Here is a 25,050-nt window from a genome sequence, read left to right as displayed (position 1 = left end):
TCAGACCCGGCGCTTCAGGGAGATGGCCAAGGCGAACCTCGAGGCCAGCCAGGAAGACATGAAGAGATGGTATGATCACAATGCCTCCCCCGTCGAGTTCGAGCCTGGTCAACAAGTGTGGGTGATGTCCCCCACCGAACCATGTGCCTTGCAAGATAAGTGGACGGGGCCCTTCAAGGTGGTCGAGCGCAAAAGCCCCGTCACTTACCTCATCGACATGGGGACCTCCCGGAACCCCCTTCGGGTCCTCCACACCAACAGACTCAAACCACACTTTGTGCGCTCAGAACTCAGCCTCCTGATGGCTACGGACAGTGGGGCAGAGGAAGACTCCGAACCCCTCCCGGATCTCCTGAAGACTCGGGAGAATGACGGTTCCGTGGACGGGGTCCGGCTCTCCGATGCCCTCACCCCGGAGCAACGCCAGGGCTGCCGGAACCTCCTGCTGCGGTTCGCTACCCTGTTCTCCCTCACCCCCGGGGTCACCCCTTGGTGTTTGCACGACGTGGACACCGGGGACAGTCCCCCTATCCGACACCGGGCCTACCGCGTACCAGATCGGGTACGGGCCTGCATACAAGAGGAAGTGGCCAAAATGCTCACGATCGGGGTCATCGAGCCCTCGGACAGTCCCTGGGCCAGTCCGGTTGTATTAGTCCCCAAGGCCGCTGCCCCCGGCACCACACCTGAACTGAGATTCTGCGTCGACTACCGGGGCTTGAACGCTGTCACCCGGACCGACGCTCATCCTATCCCCCGAGCGGACGAATTGATCGACCGGCTGGGGGCCGCCCGCTACCTCAGTATCTTCGACCTAACAGCGGGCTACTGGCAGATCGGTCTCACACCCCGGGCTCAGGAATGGTCAGCCTTCTCTACCCCCGATGGCCACTACCAATTCAGGGTCATGCCCTTCGGCATGAAGAACGCCCCCGCCACGTTTCAACGCCTTGTGAACCAGGTCCTGGCGGGGCTCGAAGAGTTCAGCGCTGCCTACCTGGACGATATCGCTGTATACAGCCGCCACTGGTCCGACCACCTCCTCCACCTCCAAGAAGTCCTACAGGCCCTCCAGCGGGCCGGCCTCACAATTAAGGCCGGCAAATGCCAAATTGGCCAAGGGTCCGTGACCTACCTTGGGCACCAAGTGGGAAGCGGGCTGGTGGCCCCGCTGCAACTTAAGATTGCTGCCATCCAGTCCTGGCAGCCCCCCGTCACCCAGACCGAGGTCCGAGCCTTCTTAGGGCTCACCGGCTACTACCGGCGGTTCGTGAAGGACTACGGCAGCATCGTGGGGCCCCTCACGGGTCTCACGTCCAAAAACCAACCAAAGCGGATTAACTGGACCCCCGATTGTCAAGCGGCCTTCGAGAAGCTGAAGGCCGCCCTGTGCACCGCCCCTGTGCTCCAGGCCCCCGATTACGGTCGGGAATTCGTGGTACAGACAGACGCCTCCGACCACGGCATCGGAGCGGTTCTTTCCCAATTGAACCCCGAAGGTCATGACCAGCCGGTGGCCTTCATCAGTCGACGTCTCCTGGCCCGAGAACAGCGCTGGAGCACCATCAAGAGGGAGGCCTTCGCAGTGGTGTGGGCCCTCAAAAAGCTCCGGCCCTATCTCTTCGGTACCCACTTCCGGGTACAAACCGACCATCGACCCCTGCAGTGGCTGATGCAGATGCGGGGGGAGAACCCAAAACTATTGCGCTGGTCCATTTCCCTGCAGGGAATGGACTTCACCGTGGAGCACCGACCGGGCCAAGACCACGCCAACGCAGATGGCCTGTCACGCTTTTTCCGCCTCGACGAGGAGAATCCCCAAGAAGATGGGTGACTCTCCCCGCCTTCAGCTGGGGGGGACGCATGTTGGACAGGCCACACGAAGGGCTCGCTCCCTCCCCGCATGACAGGGCCCCAGCCCCCACCGGCTCCCCCGGCCGGGTCAAGCCGCCATCTTGGGCCCTGCACCACGAGGCCGCGTGGCCTCCACCCGACCCTAACCCTGGGCCTGGCCGGCCCCGACATTCCGGCACCACCATCCACCCAGGAGGTGAGCGGACCACTTGGCAGATCAATGGGAGAACGAAGCGTCAAGGGCTCTTCCCCCGCCAGGTGCCGATCGCCTCCAGCTCCCCCAGGCGCTGGCTCCACCCCCTGCTGGGTGTCTGGACACCTTCATCCCGGGCCCTCCGACCTCCAAGTGCGAGGGTCCGGACATCAAAGGGCGCCTACCCTATAACTGGGGCAGCTCCGGAGCAGGAAGGCAGTTGTATCCTGGAGTCGAGAGACACCGAGAGAACTCAGCCTTGACGGACTACTGGCGCTGCCGTAGCCCTATCTTGCGAACTATCGTCCTGCCTGCTGGCGCTGCCGCGGCCTTCTGCAACATCCATCCTCGTCGGGACCTGCTGGCGCTGCCGCGGCCCGTTGTATCGACCATCCTCACCGGGACCTGCTGGCGCTGCCGCGGCCCGTTGTAACGACCATCCTCACCGGGACCTGCTGGCGCTGCCGCGGACCGTGTACCGACCATCTCTACCGGGACCTGCTGGCGCTGCCGCGGCCCGTACCAGCTAAACCACCAAGCTCGAGGATTGTGAGCTAATCATCATTCCATCCGAACTACCAGACTGGTAAACAGACTGTCCCGCTACCCTTTCCCTATCCTGAGAGACTAAAATCGAGGGGACCCCTGAGTCCAGACCTCCTTGTACTATTTCATCGTACCTTAAGAAGTGCATATAAAGAACGCTAAATCTTCTCCTTGTGTGGTGTCTGTCTGTGGGGGGGGAAGTTATTTATCTGTACGATCGCTGGAGACGGCTCTCCCCGGAGACCTCTCCCCTTGTCCTCGGCCGACCCTCCCGGTCCGTCTAACAACTACTCATACTGGTAAGTAACCATCTTGTTTTCGGGAATTCTCTCTTGGCATTAGTTACAAGTTGAGTGTGAAATCTGTTTATGATTTGTGCCTACTAAGATATTGATCATTTAATTTGTTTGATCTAACTTTTTACTCTTGTGTTATGGTTTTGTATGTATTGGAGTAATCAAGGTGAACTGCTATTAATGTTTTAATGCTTCTGTTTATTTATAGTCCCCTTGTGTCCCTTACATGTTGTGTTCTTTACTGTACTGTTTGCAAACTCGTATATTTTATACTGATTGCAATTAAGCTTACCTTATCTTAGATGCCTGCATATTGAGGGAGTGTCTTAGGCTAGTGGTTTGTGGTTGCCTGCAGAAGACCCATTTTGGCAAGGTCAAACGTATGCATATGTTTTACGTCTTGGCCTTGAAAAGGCAGAAAACTCCACCTGTGATGCAATTTTTATAGTGTTTACTGTTCTATTTTTGTCAGATTAGATGTGGCTAACCCAGAGGCTCATGAAAGGATTATGTCCTACTTTACATATTATCTCCATTTTCTAGTTCATCTTTCTGCAGTGTAGTTTATGAACATGCCCTTCATCTCTATTATGTTTACAACCTGTTCTTCCAGGCTCCAGTTACATTCCGGGATTTTGCTGCCGGTTTCTCTGTCGAGGAGTGGAAGCTATTGAACACATGGCAGAGGGAGCTGTACAGAAACCTAATGAAGGAAATACACCAGGCCTTCACCTCGCTGGGTTAAGTAACACTGAGCTTCATTCTTAAAACTTGCCTAATACATACAATTCCCTTCCTGTTTTCATGCTTTTGATGCTCAAAATCGGTTTTGATTTGTATCTTTAAACTTTAATGAATTCTGTACTCGATCACTCTGAAAAGGCAGCTTACGGTCATGCATATGAACCTAACACCCATGTACAAGAAGTGAACCACAAGTTGTAACCAATGGCTATGGCTCACCAGCAGAGGTTTGTTGAAGGCATATCAGGATGTTGGTCTCATGGCCTGGAGCTCATGTTGGTCTTAGAGAGGTGAGAAAATATAGCTGAAGCAAATGCTCCCTCCATAACTTACCCATATCCTTTAGCCATCTAGTTCATAGGGTCTTGGCCCAGCCTCTTAGCCTACCTGCTAACGTTAGGCCATGGCTTTGCCAGTGTAGCATCCTGCCTGAAAGAATCATTGCTGTGAGAACCGCTATGTTCTCAAAATCTGCAATGGTTGAATAGTGTTGTAGTTCCAATTTAGCCAGTTGGCTGGTAGTTCCTTCCTTGTATAGTATTCCTCAAATAATCTTCTTTTGTTTCGACTTGCTTTATTTCATTGGTGATGAGCAGGTACGTAGGGATTAAAACACCTCCCAGTTGACGTTTGCGAACGATCTGTGGCAAGGCCCGCAACCATTTGGGAGGAATTGGGTCCATGTGGGACCTCTCCTTTGTTTAAAAAAAATTGGGTCTTGTAGCAATCGAACACCATTAGACACTCACAAACTTACTGTGTTCCATACGATATTTACAGGTTTAGTGTGTATTGCTTTCTAAAAGTAACTGTACGGAATAGACACTAGCTGGCCATCGATTTACGGCCTGTGGACTACGCAGTTGGAGTGTGGCCCCATTTGCCTTTGAACGATTTGCACCCCCCATTTATGCGACTACTAGTATATGCCACCATGTACATGCGCGCTACCTCTAGACCTGGGAGGGGCAAAAGACAACATAGCTCCCATTATAGATACTGTCTCAAAATGCATGGAAATGCTGTCTGGTGAATGCTTCAGGTATATGAAGCCTGCAAGATTGATAAATGAGCCCCTTGAGGTGAAAGGATAAGCATGGTGGCACAGCCAGAGTAAAGTCGACCACAACAAAGCTAGCAACTGCAGGCATTACTAAAAGAATGCTTGCTACAGCAACATTAGCAGCTGCAGGCATTCCTTGAAGAAGGATCGCTATAGCAACGTTAGCAGCGTCAAGCATTCCTGGAAGATGGATCGCTGTAGCAACATTAACAGCTGCAGGCATTCCTGGAAGAGGGATCACCCTAGCAACATTAGCAGCTGCAGGCATTCCTCGAAGAAGGATCGCTATAGCAGCGCTAGCAGCTCAGGCATTCCTCGAAGAAGGATCGCTATAGCAACGTCAGCAGCTTCAGGCATTCCTAGAAGAAGGATCGCTATAGCAACATTAGAAGTTGCAGGTATTGCTGTAACAAGGATCGCTTTAGCAGCGATAGCAGCTCAGGCATTCCTAGAATAAGGATCGCTATCGCAGCGTTAGCAGCTCAGGAATTCCTGGAAGAAGGATCGCTATATCAGCGATAGCAGCTCAGCCATTCTTAGAAGAAGGAGGGCTATAACAGCGTTAGCAGCTCAGGCATTACTAGAAGAAGGATCGCTATAGCAGTGTTGGCAGCTCAGACATTACTAGAAGAAGGATTGCTATAGCAGCGTTAGCAGCTCAGGCATTCCTAGAAGAAGGACCGTTATAGCAACGTTAGCAGATGCAGGCATTCTTAGAAGAAGGATCGCTATAGGAACGTTAGCAGCTGCAGGTATTCCTAGAAGAAGGATCGCTATAGCAACGTTAGCAGCTGCAGGCATTCCTAGAAGAAGGATCGCTTTAGCAACTCAGGCATGCCTAGAAGTAGGATCGCTATAGGAACGTTAGCAGCTGCAGGTATTCCTAGAAGAAGGATCGCTATAGGAACGGTAGCAGCTGCAGGTATTCCTAGAAGAAGGATCCCTATAGCAACGTTAGAAGGTCAGGCATTCCTAGAAGAAGGATTGCTATAGAAGCATTAGCAGCTGCAGGCATTCCTAGAAGAAGGATCGCTATAGCAACGTTAGCAGCTGCTGGCATTCCTAGGAGAAGGATTGCTTTAGCAGCTCAGGCATTCCTAGAAGAAGGATCGCTTTAGCAACTCAGGCATGCCTAGAAGTAGGATCGCTATAGGAACGTTAGCAGCTGCAGGTATTCCTAGAAGAAGGATCGCTTTAGAACGGTAGCAGCTGCAGGTATTCCTAGAAGAAGGATCCCTATAGCAACGTTAGAAGGTCAGGCATTCCTAGAAGAAGGATTGCTATAGAAGCATTAGCAGCTGCAGGCATTCCTAGAAGAAGGATCGCTATAGCAACGTTAGCAGCTGCTGGCATTCCTAGGAGAAGGATTGCTTTAGCAGCTCAGGCATTCCTAGAAGAAGGATCGCTGTAGCAACGTTAGCAGATCAGGCATTCCTAGAGGAAGGATCTCTATAGCAACATTAGCAGCTGCAGGCATTCCTAGAAGAAGGATCGCTGTAGCAACATTAGCAGATGCAGGCATTACTAGAAGAAGGATTGCTATAGCAATGTTAGCAGCTGCCGGCATTTCTAGAAGGATCGCTATAGCAACATTAGCAGCTGCAGGTATTCCTAGAAGAAGGATCGCTGTAGCAACATTAGCAGCTGTAGGCATTACTAGAAGAAGGAATGCTATAGCAACGTTATCAGCTGCCGGCATTCCTTGAAGGAGGATCGCTATAGCAGCATTAGCAGCTCAGGCATTCCTCGAAGAAGGATTGCTATAGCAACGTCAGCAGCTGCAGGCATTCCTAGAAGAAGGATTTCTATAGCAACATTAGCAGTTGCAGGTATTGCTGTAACAAGGATCGCTTTAGCAGCGATAGCAGCTTAGGCATTCCTAGAATAAGGATTGCTATAGCAGCGTTAGCAGCTCAGGCATTACTAGAAGAAGGATCGCTATAGCATTGTTGGCAGCTCAGGCATTACTAGAAGAAGGATCGCTATAGCAGCGTTAGCAGTCAGGCATTCCTAGAAGAAGGATCGCTATAGCAACGTTAGCAGATCAGGCATTCCTAGAGGAAGGTTGCTATAGCAACATTAGCAGCTGCAGGCATTCCTAGAAGAAGGATCTCTATAGCAACATTAGCAGCTGCAGGCATTCCTAGAAGAAGGATTGCTGTAGCAACATTAGCAGATGCAGGCATTACTAGAAGAAGGATTGCTATAGCAATGTTAGCAGCTGCCGGCATTTCTAGAAGGATCGCTATAGCAACATTAGCAGCTGCAGGTATTCCTAGAAGAAGGATCGCTGTAGCAACATTAGCAGCTGTAGGCATTACTAGAAGAAGGAATGCTATAGCAACGTTATCAGCTGCCGGCATTCCTTGAAGGAGGATCGCTATAGCAGCATTAGCAGCTCAGGCATTCCTCGAAGAAGGATTGCTATAGCAACGACAGCAGCTGCAGGCATTCCTTGAAGAAGGATTTCTATAGCAACATTAGCAGTTGCAGGTATTGCTGTAACAAGGATCGCTTTAGCAGCGATAGCAGCTTAGGCATTCCTAGAATAAGGATTGCTATAGCAGCGTTAGCAGCTCAGGCATTACTAGAAGAAGGATCGCTATAGCATTGTTGGCAGCTCAGGCATTACTAGAAGAAGGATCGCTATAGCAGCGTTAGCAGCTCAGGCATTACTAGAAGAAGGATCGCTATAGCATTGTTGGCAGCTCAGGCATTACTAGAAGAAGGATCGCTATAGCAGCGTTAGCAGTCAGGCATTCCTAGAAGAAGGATCGCTATAGCAACGTTAGCAGATGCAGGCATTCCTAGAAGGATCGCTGTAGGAACGTTAGCAGCTGCAGCCATTCCTAGAAGAAGGATCGCTATAGGAACGTTAGCAGCTGCAGGTATTCCTTGAAGAAGGATCGCTATAGCAACGTTAGCAGCTGCAGGCATTCCTAGAAGAAGGATCGCTGTAGCAACATTAGCAGATGCAGGCTGTTAGACCTGTCAGCCCTTTGGCAGTTCCCTCCTCATTTTTATTATTTTTGTCCCTTTTCCCCCCTCCTCATTTTTTCTGTCTACTTAACTATTGGGTGCTGATGTAGAGGTTCTGGGTGTCTTTTCCACATCACCTGAGGGAAAGACGCAAGGTGCTCCTCTGAGGAAAATAGATGAGGATGGTGAGGGGCACAAAATGGTGGCTCCAACTGTCACCTCTGCACCTGGGCCATGACTGCCATGAGAGGTTCTGGAACCTTCTGGGCCCCTCTGGCAAGTCAGGCCCAAGGTGATAAATAGAGGTGGCAGGGGGGCAGCCATTTTAGGTTAGTGTGAGGCAGCAGGCTAGTCAGGAGTAAGGCACGTGAGTGGGGAGGTGGCTGCGCTGGACAAGGAATGGACAGATCTCAGTATTTGCCAGGGTATCTTCGTCAGTGACACCACCCTCAACCACCTGACCGGTCCCTGAACGCAGCCGGGACTTGGAGATCCCCGTACCAGAGAAGGTCTCAAGGTAGATTGAACCCCTGATTCACTGGACCTGGGAGTGAGACAACGCCGGGGGCCACCTACTCCCCGAACCCATTGTGCCTGGGATTACAGGACTGGCCGGGTGTGGCCAACCCCCTTTTGACAGATAGCAGAGGGGATCGTGCCCAAGCCCCGAGAGTCTATCCGGCCTCTGTCACTGTCCCCGTGTGGGATCCGGCACCCGTTAACCCTCCCTTTGTGTCTTTGGTGGGTGAAGAGTGGAACGCAGCCCGCAGTAGGAGGACTGGGCTATATTGTCCAACCTTCCCGGAGCCTTCCTGGTAGAGCACAGTGCAGCGCCAGAAACCCCCCCCCCCACTGCCCCGTAAAATACTCGCATCAAGTCCCTACCTGAAGTGGACCCCTTCGCCACCCCGTGATGGTGGAGTGGCCGGTGGTCCTCTGAATGGACTTGTGGTGCCCCGCGGGCTGAAGAGGTGAGGGGCCGGGAGTCGGCGAGGCCGCTGGAGGTCTAATGAGAGTCGCGTCAGGAAGCAGGCTGGAGAGGTGAGGGGGCGGCCCGGCCTGGAGGCCGCCGTCCTCCGATCACGTGAAGAGGGGCCGAAGCGCCGCCCTTCGCTGAGGAAAGTGAGGAAGCCTGCACATTGCCTAGGCGCTCAAGGGGGAAGTACGAGAACCAGCCAGGGCCCCCACTTAAGTTCATCGTGACGGGCTGTCAAGGAGCCGTAGCGAAGGGAGGGGGGAAGGCACTGTTCCAACAGTTGGCGGGGAAACCTGTGGAAGTTCCCGGTTCTCGCCGTCCATAGGGTAAATGATTCCACCCTAACGAACAGACCCGACTCTCACGGTGTGAGGGGACCGCAGTTCCCGTTCTGGTAGAACACCTGGAGCAGAGGACAACGAGACTGAACCGTAAGCTGGGCCTGGTAAAGAGGGGAGGGGGAGAGCGAGTTCTACGAGGCTCACAGCTGAATTCAGGGTGCATCATAGAAATACCTGCTAACTTTATTTTCTTGGGAGCCGAGTCCCCTAGGGGACAAACACAGACCTCGAGGAGATTAGAGCCTAAGTAATATTGTGATGAAATGCACTGTTGGGAATGTTTATTAATCTCTAGTTGCCAGGACTGTTACTATGGCTACAATGAAAGGCATCAAAAGCTGTTATTTAAATAAGTTGTTGTGAAACCTCCTAGAGTGTCCAGGTGCTGTACAACGGCCCAGGGAAAGTAGTAGTGGGGTTAAGCTTCTGTTTTTGAAACCACTGAATGAAAAGTTTATTGTGTGCTGTAAGACCTCGTGTGCCTCAACATATAGGGGAATGTTAATTTGGAAATGTACTGAAATGTTAATAGGAGATTGATTATCTGAGCCTAACAAGGAAGAGAGGTATTAAAGTCTTTTTAATAAAGCTTTACATTTAATCAGTGTAGAGTCCTTTTTGGGTGAGGCTGCGCCAGATTGCAAGCTGGGTAGGATGCAAGCATGAGAAGCCAGAGGGAGGTGTAAGCCTGTTGACCTGAGCCAAGCTACCCCTAGGACATAGGTCCAACAGATTGGTGCTCAGCGGTGGGATTCCTTATTCAGTGCTTGCATCCGCTTAGTGGCAGTTTAGCGTGCATCACCACCTACACTGGATTGTTTTGGCTGGAGTTTTCTCCAGAGTGTTTTCCTAATTGGAGGTTTTTAAAATTGTCCTGGGTATATTCCCTTTCTTGAGTAAAGTTCTTGTTAACTGTGTTGGGGTCCCATCTGGTAGGATGGAATTCGAATTGGGTAGGCTGGAGGAGTATACAGTGGCCCAATTGAAGGAGTTCTGCCAGGGACGGGAGGTATTCTTTAAGCAGGGGGCGAAGAAAACAGAGCTCCAAGCAAGCTTAAGAGCCTGGGTTATGGCCCACCCTAGCGGGAAACGGGAGGAAGAACCAGGACTAGATCTCCTAGAAGAACCGGAAGTCCTTCTTCCCCCTGGGAGCGGTAATATGGACGTTGGGTCCAGGGCCCCATCAAGGGTGGGAAGTAGCGCCTCAGGGGGGAGCCTGTCCTCTGCTGACCTAGTTGACCGAAGGGAAGAGAGGCAACGTAGAATGGATCTGGCCCGGTTGGAAAAGGAGAGGGAGGAGAGGAGGTTCCTCCATGAGCTTCACTTAAAAGAGTTAGAGCTCAAAGCCCTTCAACTTGGAACCCCCAGCAGTCCTAATGGTGGCAGCATACCGAGAGATCCCGAGAGAGTCCAGGCCCTACCTGCCCAAAGATGTAGTTGCTAGCTATGGTATAGGGGATGACATTGTAAAATGGCTGGCTGCCTATGAGGTTTCTCTAAGAGCCCATGGGGTCCCCGATGCCCAGTGGGGGGGTGGCCTGTATAGGTATATGCCTCCGGTGGGGAGGGATGCCTTGTTGGCGCTAGAACAGCCAGACCAGACCAGGTACCCCGTCATGAAGGTAGCCCTAGTAAGGAAATTTGGACTGACCCCTGAAAAATTCAGGCAGAGGTTTCGGGGCAGTCAGAAGTTGTCCACCCAGAATTGGGTGGACTTCTTGGACTATGCTAGGAAGGCCTTAGAGGGCTGGGTACAGGGCAGTGATGTCAAGGACTATGAGGGATTGTACAATTTAATTTTAAAGGAGCACCTCCTCGAGAAAAGTTTTCCTGAGCTGCGTCAGCACCTGGTAGACAGCAAGCTAACTAATCCCAGGAAGCTTGCAGAGGAGGCGGATATCTGGGCGAGTACCCGGGTATCTTCAAAAGGGACTGGAGGGAATTTCCAAGGGGCTGGACAGGGCGCCCCCCAGAAGAAAGAGGGGGGAGACAAAAAGAGGGAGTTCTCTAAAGGCCCCCAAAAGAGTTCACCAGGGAAGGGAGTAGGATTCCCTCCTAAGGTTGGTCCCCACAAACCCCCTTATCCTGACCGTGGTCAGCAGCCTAGGGTTGTCCGATGTTATGAGTGTGGTGAGGTTGGGCACTATAAGGGGGATGCCAAGTGTCCCAAGAGACCACACCCTCCCATTGGAGGAAAGACCCCTGGGGTGGCGAGTGTAGTGCTCGGGGAGGAATTGCCCCTAGATAAGGGAGGTGAGTGGGCAGGGCTAACCTTAGTGTCCTTAGGGGATTGTGAGATGGTTCCTGAGACCCAGATGCCCTCGAATACTACTAAGTACAGGCAATGGGTCACCGTCAATGCCCAGAGGGTGGAGGCTCTGAGGGACACAGGAGCCAGCATGACTATGGGAAGGAGTCAGCTGGTGTCCCCGGAGCAGGTGGTCCCCAATGTAGTCCACCCGGTTGTGATGGCTGACAACGAGAGGGTCACTATCCGGTGGCCCAGGTTCCCTTTGAGTGGGGAGGGGTGGTGGGTCCTCTACGAGTTGCGATCAGCCCTGCCATGCCGGTCGACTGCCTATTGGGAAACGACCTTGAACACTCGGCATGGAAGGAGGTTGAGTTCAGGGCCCACATGGAAATGTTGGGGACCCCTGAGTGGACGTGTGCCCACACTCGGTCCGTGACTACCCGAAGAGGGGATTCACAGAGGTTAGAGCCTGGGACAAAGGCCCAACCAGCTGCCGGAAAGGGTAGACTGGGACGGGGGAAGCCTGCCCCGGCATCTGACCCTCCAAAGGTGGATGGGGCAACTGAGGTGGTCCCGGAGTCTACGGAGGGGGATGTAACGTCCCTGGAGGGCTTGCCTACCCCTGCAGACTGGCAGGTGGAGGGAGGACCTACTAGGGAAGAGTTTTGTCGGGCCCAGAAGGAGTGCCTTACCCTTGAGGGTTTACGGCGGCAGGCCGAAGCCCAGGCAGCGGGTAACGATTCGGGGAACTTCCACAGATATTGGGAAGATGGACTCCTGTATAGCGAACCCAAGGCTCCGGTGCATGGTTCATCCCGGGCCTTGGTAGTTCCCCAGCGTTACCGAGCCTTCCTATTAGGACTGGCTCACGAAATACCCTTGGCAGGACACTTGGGACAAGACAAGACCTTTGCTCGACTTGTCCCTCATTTTTACTGGCCTCAGATGAGGATTACGTCAGATACTTTCTGTAGGACGTGTGTAACCTGCCAAGCTAGTGGGAAAACAGGGGTGAAGCTGAAGGCTCCCCTGGAACCACTGCCTGTCGTTGGTACCCCCTTTGAAAGGGTGGGCATCGACATTGTCGGGCCATTGGATCCACCAACGTCGGCCGGTCACAGGTTTATCCTGGTTCTGGTGGATCATGCCACACGGTACCCAGAGGCTATCCCTCTGAGGACCATTACTGCACCTGCGGTGGCACGGGCCCTTATGGGAATTTTTACCCGGATGGGATTCCCCAAGGAAGTGGTGTCGGACAGAGGTACCAACTTCATGTCGGCATACATGCGGGCTATGTGGAAGGAGTGTGGAGTCACTTACCGGTTCTCCACCCCTTATCACCCCCAGACCAATGGTCTGGTGGAAAGGTTTAACAAAACCTTAAATGGCATGATCTGGAGTCTGCCCGAGAGCCTGCGGAGGAAATGGGACGTCCTCCTACCTTGTTTGCTGTTCTCGTACAGGGAGGTACCACAGAAGGGAGTGGGCTTCAGCCCCTTCGAGCTGTTGTACGGGCATCCCGTGCGTGGACCCCTCAGCCTGGTGAAGGATGGATGGGAAAAGACTCCCAGAAAACTTCCCCCGGATGTGGTGAGCTACATGCTGGCCTTTCGTAGCCAAATGGCTAGGTTGTGGAAGCAAGCTTCGGAAAACCTAGAAGCCAGCCAAACGGTCATGAAGGAATGGTATGACCGAAACGCTCACCCGGTGGAGCTGGAGCCTGGCCAGAAGGTGTGGGTGATGGAACCTGGAGAGCTTAGCGCCCTCCAGGATCGCTGGTCAGGTCCCTTTGAGGTGGTTGAGAAAAAGGGCAAGGTCACCTACGTGGTAGATCTTAAGACCCCCAGGCAGCCCCATCGGGTGCTCCATGTTAATCGCCTCAAGCCTCACCAAGAGAGACCCGAGGTCACGTTAATGATGGTGACTGATGGGTCAGAGGAAGAGGAAAGTGAACCTCTTCCCGATCTGTTTGCGTCCCAAGAGAAGGATGGATCGGTGGAGGGAGTGATCCTTTCACCGTCACTAACTCCTGAACAACGGAAGGACTGTCGCCAGGTACTGGAGCAGTTTGCTTCCTTGTTCTCCCTTATCCCGGGAAGGACTCATCTGTGTACCCATGACGTGGACACAGGGGACAGCCCACCTGTGAAGTCCAAGTCCTACCGACTGTCGGATAAGGTGAAGGCTAGCATCCATGAGGAAGTTACCAAGATGCTAGAGCTAGGAGTGATTGAGCCTTCAAGTAGTCCCTGGTCCAGTCCGGTGGTACTGGTACCCAAAGCTGCCCCACCGGGCACTACCCCAGAACTCCGGTTCTGTGTGGATTATAGGGGACTGAATTCAGTGACTAAGACAGATGCTCATCCTATCCCGAGGGCGGATGAGCTCATTGACCGGTTGGGAGCTGCCCAATATCTCAGTACCTTTGACCTTACATCCGGGTACTGGCAGATTTCCCTGACGGATGGAGCCAAGGAAAGGTCAGCCTTCTCCACACCCGAGGGTCACTACCAGTTCTGTGTGATGCCCTTTGGGCTCAAGAACGCCCCTGCTACGTTCCAGCGATTGGTGAACCAGGTCCTCTCTGGAATGGAAGCCTTTTCAGTTGCGTACCTGGATGACATCGCTGTCTTCAGCCACAGCTGGGAGGACCATTTGTGTCACCTTCAGGCTGTTCTTCAGGCTTTGCAGCAGGCAGGTCTGACGATCAAAGCCAGTAAGTGCCAGATCGGGCAGGGGTCGGTAGTGTACCTCGGTCACTTGGTGGGTCGGGGCAAGGTGCAACCCCTCCAGGCCAAGATCGAAACCATCATGGCCTGGGAACCCCCCAAGACTCAGACAGCGGTCCGGGCCTTCTTGGGCCTCACTGGCTACTACCGACGCTTTGTCAAGGGATACGGAACGATTGTAGCCCCCTTGACTGAGCTCACTTCCAAAAAGCACCCTCGATGGGTAATCTGGACCGAGGGATGTCAACAAGCCTTTCACACTTTGAAAAAGGCCATGTGTGCGGCACCTGTTCTCAGGGCCCCTGACTTCGCTAAGGAGTTCATCGTCCAGACAGATGCGTCGGAGCACGGTATCGGGGCAGTGCTGTCGCAACTCAATGACGAGGGTCTAGATCAACCGGTGGTTTTCCTGTCCAGGAGACTACTCCCCCGGGAACAGAGGTGGAGTGCAATTGAGAGGGAGGCTTTTGCGGTGGTGTGGGCTCTGAAGAAGCTGCGGCCATACCTGTTTGGCTCGCACTTCCTGGTTCAGACCGACCACCGGCCCCTCAGGTGGCTGATGCAAATGAGGGGCGAGAATCCCAAGCTGTTGAGGTGGTCCATTTCCCTACAGGGAATGGACTTTAGGGTGGAACATCGCCCAGGAGTGGACCACGCCAATGCTGACGGTCTATCCAGGTATTTCCGCCTTAGTGAAGAGGACTCCCAAGGGGTTGGGTAGCTCTCCCCACTTTCAGCTGGGGGGGACGCGTGTTAGACCTGTCAGCCCTTTGGCAGTTTCCTCCTCATTTTTATTATTTTTGTCCCTTTTCCCCCCTCCTCATTTTTTCTGTCTACCTAACTATTGGGTGCTGATGTAGAGGTTCTGGGTGTCTTTTCCACATCACCTGAGGGAAAGACGCAAGGTGCTCCTCTGAGGAAAATAGATGAGGAAGGTGAGGGGCACAAAATGGTGGCTCCAACTGTCACCTCTGCACCTGGGCCATGACTGCCATGAGAGGTTCCGGAACCTTCTGGGCCCCTCTGGCAAGTCAGGCCCAAGGTGATAAATAGAGGTGGCAGGGGGGCAGCCATTTTAGGTTAGTGTGAGGCAGCAGGCTAGTCAGGAGTAAGGCACGTGAGTGGGGAGGTGGCTGCGCTGGACAAGGAATGGACAGATCTCAGTATTTGCCAGGGTATCTTCGTCAGTGACACCACCCTCAACCACCTGACCGGTCCCTGAACGCAGCCGGGACTTGGAGATCCCCGTACCAGAGAAGGTCTCAAGGTAGATTGAACCCCTGATTCACTGGACCTGGGAGTGAGACAACGCCGGGGGCCACCTACTCCCCGAACCCATTGTGCCTGGGATTACAGGACTGGCCGGGTGTGGCCAACCCCCTTTTGACAGATAGCAGAGGTGATCGTGCCCAAGCCCCGAGAGTCTATCCGGCCTCTGTCACTGTCCCCGTGTGGGATCCGGCACCCGTTAACCCCCCCTTTGTGTCTTTGGTGGGTGAAGAGTGGAACGCAGCCCGCAGTAGGAGGACTGGGCTATATTGTCCAACCTTCCCGGAGCCTTCCTGGTAGAGCACAGTGCAGCGCCAGAAACCCCCCCCCCCCCACTGCCCCGTAAAATACTCGCATCAAGTCCCTACCTGAAGTGGACCCCTTCGCCACCCCGTGATGGTGGAGTGGCCGGTGGTCCTCTGAATGGACTTGTGGTGCCCCGCGGGCTGAAGAGGTGAGGGGCCGGGAGTCGGCGAGGCCGCTGGAGGTCTAACGAGAGTCGCGTCAGGAAGCAGGCTGGAGAGGTGAGGGGGCGGGCCCGGCCTGGAGGCCGCCGTCCTCCGATCACGTGAAGAGCGGCCCAAGCGCCGCCCTTCGCTGAGGAAAGTGAGGAAGCCTGCACATTGCCTTGGCGCTCAAGGGGGAAGTACGAGAACCAGCCGGGGCCCCCACTTAAGTTCATCGTGACGGGCTGTCAAGGAGCAGTAGCGAAGGGAGGGGGGAAGGCACTGTTCCAACAGTTGGCGGGGAAACCTGTGGAAGTTCCCGGTTCTCGCCGTCCATAGGGGAAATGATTCCACCCTAACGAACAGACCCGACTCTCACGGTGTGAGGGGACCGCAGTTCCCGTTCTGGTAGAACACCTGGAGCAGAGGACAACGAGACTGAACCGTAAGCTGGGCCTGGTAAAGAGGGGAGGGGGAGAGCGAGTTCTACGAGGCTCACAGCTGAATTCAGGGTGCATCATAGAAATACCTGCTAACTTTATTTTCTTGGGAGCCGAGTCCCCTAGGGGACAAACACAGACCTCGAGGAGATTAGAGCCTAAGTAATATTGTGATGAAATGCACTGTTGGGAATGTTTATTAATCTCTAGTTGCCAGGACTGTTACTATGGCTAAAATGAAAGGCATCAAAAGTTGTTATTTAAATAAGTTGTTGTGAAACCTCCTAGAGTGTCCAGGTGCTGTACAGCGGCCCAGGGAAAGTAGTAGTGGGGTTAAGCTTCTGTTTTTGAAACCACTGAATGAAAAGTTTGTGTGCTGTAAGACCTCGTGTGCCTCAACATATAGGGGAATGTTAATTTGGAAATGTACTGAAATGTTAATAGGAGATTGATTATCTGAGCCTAACAAGGAAGAGAGGTATTAAAGTCTTTTTAATAAAGCTTTACATTTAATCAGTGTAGAGTCCTTTTTGGGTGAGGCTGCGCCAGATTGCAAGCTGGGTAGGATGCAAGCATGAGAAGCCAGAGGGAGTTGTAAGCCTGTTGACCTGAGCCAAGCTACCCCTAGGACATAGGTCCAACACAGGCATTACTAGAAGAAGGATTGCTATAGCAATGTTAGCAGCTGCCGGCATTTCTAGAAGGATCGCTATAGCAACATTAGCAGCTGCAGGCATTCCTAGAAGAAGGATCGCTGTAGCAACATCAGCAGCTCAGGCATTCCTAGAAGAAGGATTGCTATAGAAGCATTAGCAGCTGCAGGCATTCCTAGAAGAAGGATCGCTGTAGCAACATCAGCAGCTCAGGCATTCCTAGAAGAAGGATCTCTATAGCAACGTTAGCAGCTGCAGGCATTCTTAGAAGAAGGATCGCTATAGCAACATTAGCAGCTGCAGGCATTCCTAGAAGAAGTATCGCTGTAGCAACATTAGCAGCTTTAAGCATTCCTGGAAGAAGGATCGCCATAGCAACATTTTTTTTTTTTTTGTAAACAATTTTTATTAACAGTAATTGTACACCTTTTGTCAATACAGTCTTCACTCTCAAGACATAGTTTGCAATCAGATTGTTCAAGTTGTAACATTCGTAATAGTATTATTATGCAGTTATACGCCACTTTTACATACATTTTACGTAGCATCGTAGAGCTTTTCCCATTCCCTGGTTCCACCATCCCTTATAGTGTAATGATGCCCATCTTCTATTCGCTCAGGTCTGACTCTGAGTCCGGCAGAGGGGGTTCACATATATTACCCCTGAATGTGTTCCATTTTCCCCAAACCCGCTGCCATTTCCGAGGGCAACCCCTGTTACTACATACCACCTTTTCCGCAATCATGGCGCCATCTAGGTCACGACACCACCACGCATGGGAGGGGTTGACTGCGCCCCCCCCCAGTGTTGTGCAATATTCCTCTTTGCTAATGCTAGTCCCATGGCCACCCAGGTTTGGTCGGCGTGGTTAAGATCGGTAGCGTCCCACACATTCAGTAAACACATCCGCGGCTCAGGGGGGACATCGTGACCGGTAACAAGGGAGACCGTTGCCATAACCTCCCTCCAGTATCTAGTGATGTCAGGGCAGTCCCATATGGTATGATAGAAGGTGCCCTGGAGGCCGCACCCTCGTAGGCAGAACAGAGTATCAGCCCTCCCTATTTTATGAAGTGTGGATCTAGTGTAGTATATCTGGTGTAGTATTTTAAGTTGTACCAGCTTTAGTTTGGATGGGATCGCCACCTCCCGCGGGGACGCCAGCGCCTCCTGCCACTCTTGTTCGTCCATTTCCCCCACCTCTGCCTCCTATTTCCTTTTAAAGATCCCTGTGGGGTCTCTTTGATGGTTCACCAGTTTACGATATGTCAACAATATAGCTTTCTTGACTAGGTGGTCTGTGAGCAAACGATCCTCAAGTGGGGAGGATTCAGGTAGGGCGGTCCCCCTAGGTATGGCTTTCCTTAGTGCATGCTGTATTTGCAGAAATCTGAAACACTCCGTTCGTTCCATCTGATACTTGTCTGCAACTGCTCAAACGGGATCACCCCACCCCGTTTCCACAGCGGCGTCTGCTGAGTGATCACCCCCTCCCAACCCAGCCCGCGCTGCTCTGTGTACCATATCTGTATGGTGTGTGCTGTGGGGCCCGTTAGCTTATTTTTCAGGGATTTATCGTACAAGGCTTGGAGGACTCCCTTCAACCCCATCATGTGCCTATCCATTCGTAGAGCCGGGTCGTCTTGCGGTGCGTGTAGCCATTGATTAATTATAATGAGCTGGGAGGCCCAATAGTATAGACGTATGTTGGGCAGGGCGATTCCACCATCGTACCAACTCCGCACCAGTTTACAGAGAGCTATGCGGTGAGGCTTACCCTCCCACAGCAGACAGCCCACCTCCGCCTCCACTGATTTAAAGTAGGAGTCTGGGATCGGTATGGGCGTGTTTTGTAGTGCATAAAGGAATCGAGGGAGAGCCATCATTTTGAACAAAGCTGCTCTCCCTAGCAACGTCAGCGGAAATTGACATCGCTTCGTAGTCTTCTAAGGGGCGGAAGTAGGTTGCGTTCAAAGAATAGTGCTGGATCAGGTGTGATGTTAATGCCGAGGTATTTGAAACCATCCTCCGCCACCAATATCATCACTCCTCTGGGTAGCTGTGGTGTGGGTCCATGTAAGACGTAAAGCACTGATTTCGCCCAGTTGATCAAGTAACCGGATAGTCTACCATAGGATTCACAAATGTCCAGTAGGCTACCTATGGACCGCTCCGGTCGCGTCAGGTATACCAAGATATCGTCCGCATATAGCGAGATACGGTCGTCCCAGCTCTCCGTCCACTTTAGGCCTGTTATAAATGGGTCCTGCCTTTTCCATGCCGCCAACGGTTCCAGCACCAAGGCGAACAGTAGTGGGGAGAGAGGGCACCCTTGTCTATTCCCCTTTGCCAGCGCAAAGTCTCCTGACAGACGTCCGTTCACCGCCACCTGCGCCAGAGGTTCCGTATACAGCAAACGCACCCATGCACAAAATATGGGCCCGAAACCCAAACGCGCAAGCACTGCAAAGAGGAAGGACCACTCCACTCGGTCAAATGCCATACTTGCATCTAGCGAGATAATAACTGCATCCTCATGGATGTAGAGCCCACTGGCCAGTATGCCGTGCAATCGTCTAATATTCATTGCCGTGTTTCGCCCTGGCATAAAGCCTGATTGGTCAGGGTGAATGAGTGCCTGTAAATGAGGCTGTATACGGGTCGCTAGCACCTTTGCTAAAATTTTGTCTTCCACGTTGAGGAGTGAGATTGGTCTGTAGGAGGTACACTCATGAGGGGGCTTCCCGGGTTTTAGTATTGCTACCAGTGTCGCGACCCTTTGATCACGGGGAAGTATGCCCTCCTCCAGACTGGCTTCATACATTCTCAGCAGGCGCGGAACTACCGTACCCGTCTCCCACTTGTACAACTCCACCGGAATCCCGTTCGGACCCAATGCTTTCCCTGACTGGAGGCTTTTAACGGCCAGGGCGACCTCCTCTATCGAAAGATACGCCTCCAGTGCCAGCGCGTCTTCCGAAGTCATCACTATGTCGTCAGGATTTGTCACAACCTCTCCAGTGGTCAAACGTAGCCACGCCACCCAGGGGTTGGCTTTCTCTTTTTTGTCTAGCCACACTAGCAATTTGCCCGCTTTGTCCCCCATCTCATATACTGTATGTTGTGTTTTCGTAAGACGTGTCCGGGCTGCCTCCCATAGATGGTCTCTATGTTTGTTTAGCGAGGTTTAGTGTGGGTGTGTGTGCGTCGGTGGGGTCTCTGGTGTGCTCTTTTTCTGCCTTGGCCACTGCTTCCTCGAGCTCCACCACCTGGTGTGCCGAGTCACGTTTGTGGGCTGTAATTACTGCAATGGCCTGTCCGCGCAGCACCGTTTTATAGGCCTCCCAGAGGACAATGGGTGAGGAAACAGACTATGTTTTCTTGAAAGTAATGTTTCGTAGTTTTATGTAGGGCCTTTCGCACGCCAGGGACCTTCATGTACCCGGGATGTATCGGGGAAAGTACGTCTCCTACCTAATAGGCATGAGGAGTAAGTTAGCAACATTGGCGAGTGATCAGATATACCCCTGGGAAGGTGTTTGATCACCTGTAGTTTATCAATGCAGGCAGGGGAGGTAAGGAAGTAGTCTATATGCGAGAGACTGTTGTGCGCGCTAGAGTGATGTGTGTATTGACGTTCTGTGGGGTGTCGCATGCGCCAGCTATCCAGTAGTCCCATTGCGTCTATGAAGTCACGTAAGGGCGATGAAACTACACCCTGCCCTCTCGGGGTTGCCTATCCCACTCATCGTCCAATGTGGTTTTGAAGTCGCCCCCTAGTATCAGTTCTCCATGTGGTAAGACCAGCAGGAAACTCTCCAGAGCCGGGAAAGCAAGTGAGTGCAATGCCGGGGGGATGTATACCGTGACAAAATTGAAGTTGTGCCCCTCCCATTGCCCGGCGATCGCAGCAAAACGTCCCTGGTCGTCTGTCCACTTCCCGGTCACCCCCAAGTGACAGCTCTTACGGAGGAGGATCCCAGCTCCTCTGGAACCAGCTGTGAACTCTGAATGTGCTATCATTTTAAAACCCCATCTATCAAGCGCCTTGACGGCCGTGCCTACTAAAAGGGTCTCCTGTAGGAGAGCCACTGATGGAGTGTGCCTCTTAAGGTGTTGTAACACCAACCCCCTCTTAATTTTATTGCCCAGGCCGTTCACATTCCACGATATCACGGTCAATGGGCTGCCCGGGGCATGGCGATCATCCAGTTGCAAACTCGCATTTGTCATGGTATTGTTTGCGATTTGTGTGTGAGCAGATATGTGTCATGGTCCAATCTTGTGGTGCATCTGACATTTCCTTAATATTTCTAGTCGATAAACGTGTCCCATGTGGGTGTATTCCCATTACCAACTCAAGGTGACTGATGAACAATAAAAACCAAAAACAAAACACAAAAGTCCGAAAATCTACTAATGAAAAACCACCCCCCTCCCTGCTCCCCTGCCAGACGGATCCCCAACTACCCGCCACCCCAACATAGCAGAGTGCTTCAATCCCATCAACAGTACTTGCGTGTAGGTGGGAAGAAGTCCGAGAGCCGTCGCACTTCTCCCCAGCCTCAAAGACAGTCTTGTAAACATTGAAACTGTGCATCGCCCGGATTGATCCTGCTACCCTTATTTGCTGATAGCATCACCTGAAAGGGAGGGTCACAATGTCCAAAACCCCATCGCTCAAACATTTTTCCCACCTCGCGATGGGCTCATCTCACTTCCACGTCGCAAGTCTCATTGAAACTTCCAATCATATCACTCCCCAGTGTCTGTACTTTATGGCGCTATAGCAACATTAACAGCTGCAGGCATTCCTGGAGGAAGGATCACCATAGCAACATTAGCAACTGCAGGCATTCCTAGAAGAAGGATCGCTTTGGCAGCTCAGGCATTCCTAGAAGATGGATCTCTATAGCAACGTTAGCAGCTGCAGGCATTCCTAGGAGAAGGATCGCTTTAGCAGCTCAGGCGTTCCTAGAAGAAGGATCGCTGTAACAACGTTAGCAGATCAGGCATTCTTAGAGGAAGGTTGCTATAGCAACGTTAGCAGCTGCAGGCATTCTTAGAAGAAAGATCGCTATAGCAACATTAGCAGCTGCAGGCATTCCTAGAAGAAGGATCGCTGTAGCAACATTAGCAGCTGCAGGCATTACTAGAAGAAGGATTGCTATAGCAACGTTGGCAGCTGCAGGCATTCCTTGAAGAAGGATCGCTATAGCAACGTTAGCAGCTTCAAGCATTCCTGGAAGAAGGATCGCTATAGCAACATTAGCAGCTGCAGGCATTCCTGGAAGAAGGATCACCATAGCAACATTAGCAGCTGCAGGCATTCCTAGAAGAAGGATTGCTACAGCAGCGTTAGCAGCTCAGGCATTCCTAGAAGAAGGGTCGCTATAACAACATTAACAGTTGCAGGCATTCCTGGAAGTAGGATCACTATAGCAGCATTAGGAGCTCAGGCATTCCTAGAAGAAGGTTCGCTATAGCAGCATTAGCAGCTGCAGGCGTTCCTAGATGTAGGACGCTGTAGCATCATTAGCAGCTGCAGTCATTCCTAGATGAAGGATCACTATAGCAGCGTTAGCAGCTGCAGGCATTCCTAGATGAAGGATCGCTATAGCAACATTAGCAGCTGCATGCATTCCTGGAAGAAGGATCGCTATAGCAACATTAGCAGTTGCAGGCATTCCTGGAAGAAGGATCACCATAGCAACATTAGCAGCTGCAGGCATTCCTAGAAGAAGGATTGCTACAGCAGCGTTAGCAGCTCAGCCATTACTAGAAGAAGGATCGCTATAGCAGCGTTGGCAGCTCAGGCATTACTAGGAGAAGGATCGCTGTAGCAGCGTTAGCAGCTCAGGCATTACTAGAAGAAGGATCGCTATTACAGCATTAGCAGCTCAGGCATTACTAGAAGAAGGATCCCTTTAGCAACGTTAGCAGCTGCAGGCATTCCTAGAAGAAGGATCGCTATAGCAACGTTAGCAGCTGCAGGCATTCCTAGAAGAAGGATCGCTTTAGCAACGTGGGTCCAAGTTCCCTTTCCTCTGTATTGAGTGAAGCATCTTTTTGATGATTTGTGACCTTGTAGCCTGGATACATCTTTCTAATGTCCAGTCTACTATTGCGCATTCCGAATCCTTTCCCCCAGGAGTGGGGAGAGGCTTATTCCCCTCGAGACATTTGAGCAGGTGATCCTCTGTGATTGATGCACTGGCATAAGTAATACCTCAGCCAAAATGGTTCCTATGAAATATTCACAGAGGTGAGGAAGCAGACTCTGATAATTCTGAGATGTGATTGAATCAGGGGGCTCGTCTCCTTTCCGCCCCTGAGAGATGTTCGGAGCTGAAGACGGCGGATGAAAACACGAAGGACAGGTGAGGAACCGGACAGCAAGTCAGGGTCTACAAAGTGAAAGCAGGTAGGTCGCACCAAATAGGTGAAAAGCAGCATAAAACACGGCCCGCCTACACCCCGAATCCTCTCTCTTCCCACTGCAGTGATTGCAGGGCACCTCTCACAAATCTTTGCCACAGCATCCTGTTTCTATCCTCCCTGCCTAGGGTGTGTGTTCTTTGGCCCTGTGACTCGAAATCCTGTCACAGAGAGATGAAGTCACCCTGCGACTCACTGCGTTGACTTCCAGGACCCCATATTGCCCAGTCTGCTGATTTACCACCACAGTCTATTTTCTGTACTGATTCTGCACATCAAGAGGCTGGGGTGCTGTGGCATCAGATCTGCCTTGTCCACAACATGTGTTGTAGCCTCAAGTGGAGTCTATTGTACTAAGAAGCGGGTGATAGTTGTAGCCGCTGGCGTTGCTTGAGTTCATATACACGATGAGAGTAGGCGTTGTAGCTGGTGTCTGCTGCAAATCACGGGAGCTGATGCAAAGGGACTCTTGCAGGAGTTCAGAAGTGCAAGCGGTTAGTGGGGGTGAGTTTACCAGTGCTATGTAGCCCATATTCTGTTTGTGTGAGTGATTCCCCTGGTCTTGCTGATTGGAGTGACATCTAACAACCAGGCCTGTGTGTAGAGTGACGCTTGCTTGCCAGGGCTGACATCACTATACATTTCCCAGGCTTGCCTTCTTCTGTATGGGCAACCTCTAGCCTCTGCTCTCTCCTCCCTATGTGTTACATGATAAGGTTGTTAAATAATTCACATTGGTGTTCAGCTACTTTTGCTCCCTGCCCAGAAACACTGTAAGAGCTTCCGAAGATTTCCAGCTTCTCAAGCTTACACTTCTTCCCCTGGTCACTCTTAAATGGGCAAGGTGGGGAGAGGAGTTGGCCTAATGGTTAGGGCGCTCGACCTCGGACCTGGGGGAACTGGGTTTGAGTCTCGGTAACGACGCTAAACCTCCTGTGATTCTGGGCAAATCACTTAATCTCCCCGTGCCTAACAAAAAAATTAATGTGTGTCCTCATGTAACGTAACTGGTGCTATGTAAAGCGCTCTGATACCTGATTGGATTCGGGTCAAGTTCGGGCTATATAAAACTCTGCTAAAAAAAAAAAAAAAAACGTTAGAAGGTCAGGCATTCCTAGAAGAAGGATCGCTATAGCAACATCAGCAGCTCCGGCATTCCTAGAAGAAGGATCGCAATAGCAACGTTAGCAGCTCAGGCATTCCTAGAAGAAGGATCGTTGTAGCAACATTGGCAGTTGCAGACATTACTAGACAAAGGATCGCTATAGCAACATTGGCAGCTGCCGGCATTCCTAGAAGAAGGATCGCTATAGCAACGTTAGCAGCTGCAGGCATTCCTGGAAGAAGGATCGCTATAGCAACGTTAGCAGCTGCAGGCATTACTAGAAGAAGGATTGTTATTGCAACGTTAGCAGCTGCAGGCATTCCTTGAAGAAGGATCGCTATAGCAACGTTAGAAGCTGCAGGCATTCCTACAAGAAGTATCGCTATAGCAACGTTAGCAGCTGCAGGCATTGCTAGAAGAAGGATCGCTATAGCAACGTTAGCAGCTGCAGGCATTCCTAGAAGAAGGATCGCTATAGAAACATTAGCAGCTGCAGGCATTCCTAGAAGAAGGATCGCTGTAGCAACGTTAGAAGGTCAGGCATTCCTAGAAAAAGGATCGCTATAGCAACATTAGCAGCTGCAGGCATTACTAGAAGAAGGATTGGTATTGCAGCATTAGCAGCTGCAAGCATTCCTAGAACAAGGATCGCTATAGCAACGTTAGCTGCTGCAGGCATTCCTAGAAGAAGGATCGCTTTAGAAGCTGCAGGCATTCCTAGAA

General features: G+C 51.9%; 1 protein-coding gene across 3 annotated transcripts in view; it reads left to right on the top strand.

The window, feature by feature from the left end:
• LOC146813512 (uncharacterized) overlaps window positions 1–25,050 on the top strand; it is a 451,939-nt gene that overhangs the window by 30,860 nt on the left and 396,029 nt on the right. For all 3 annotated transcript variants that reach the window (XM_085620293.1, XM_085620295.1, XM_085620294.1), the window contains exon 2: window positions 3,503–3,629. In XM_085620293.1, coding sequence (XP_085476419.1) covers window positions 3,503–3,629 — 127 coding nt within the window. The remainder of the gene's footprint in view (window positions 1–3,502; window positions 3,630–25,050) is intronic.

The sequence above is a fragment of the Triturus cristatus genome, chromosome 7 (assembly GCF_964204655.1).
Source record: "Triturus cristatus chromosome 7, aTriCri1.1, whole genome shotgun sequence".
Taxonomy (NCBI): Eukaryota; Metazoa; Chordata; class Amphibia; order Caudata; family Salamandridae; genus Triturus; species Triturus cristatus.
The sequence above is the reverse complement of the archived record's forward strand: the minus strand, read 5'-3'. Positions and strand labels throughout refer to the sequence as shown.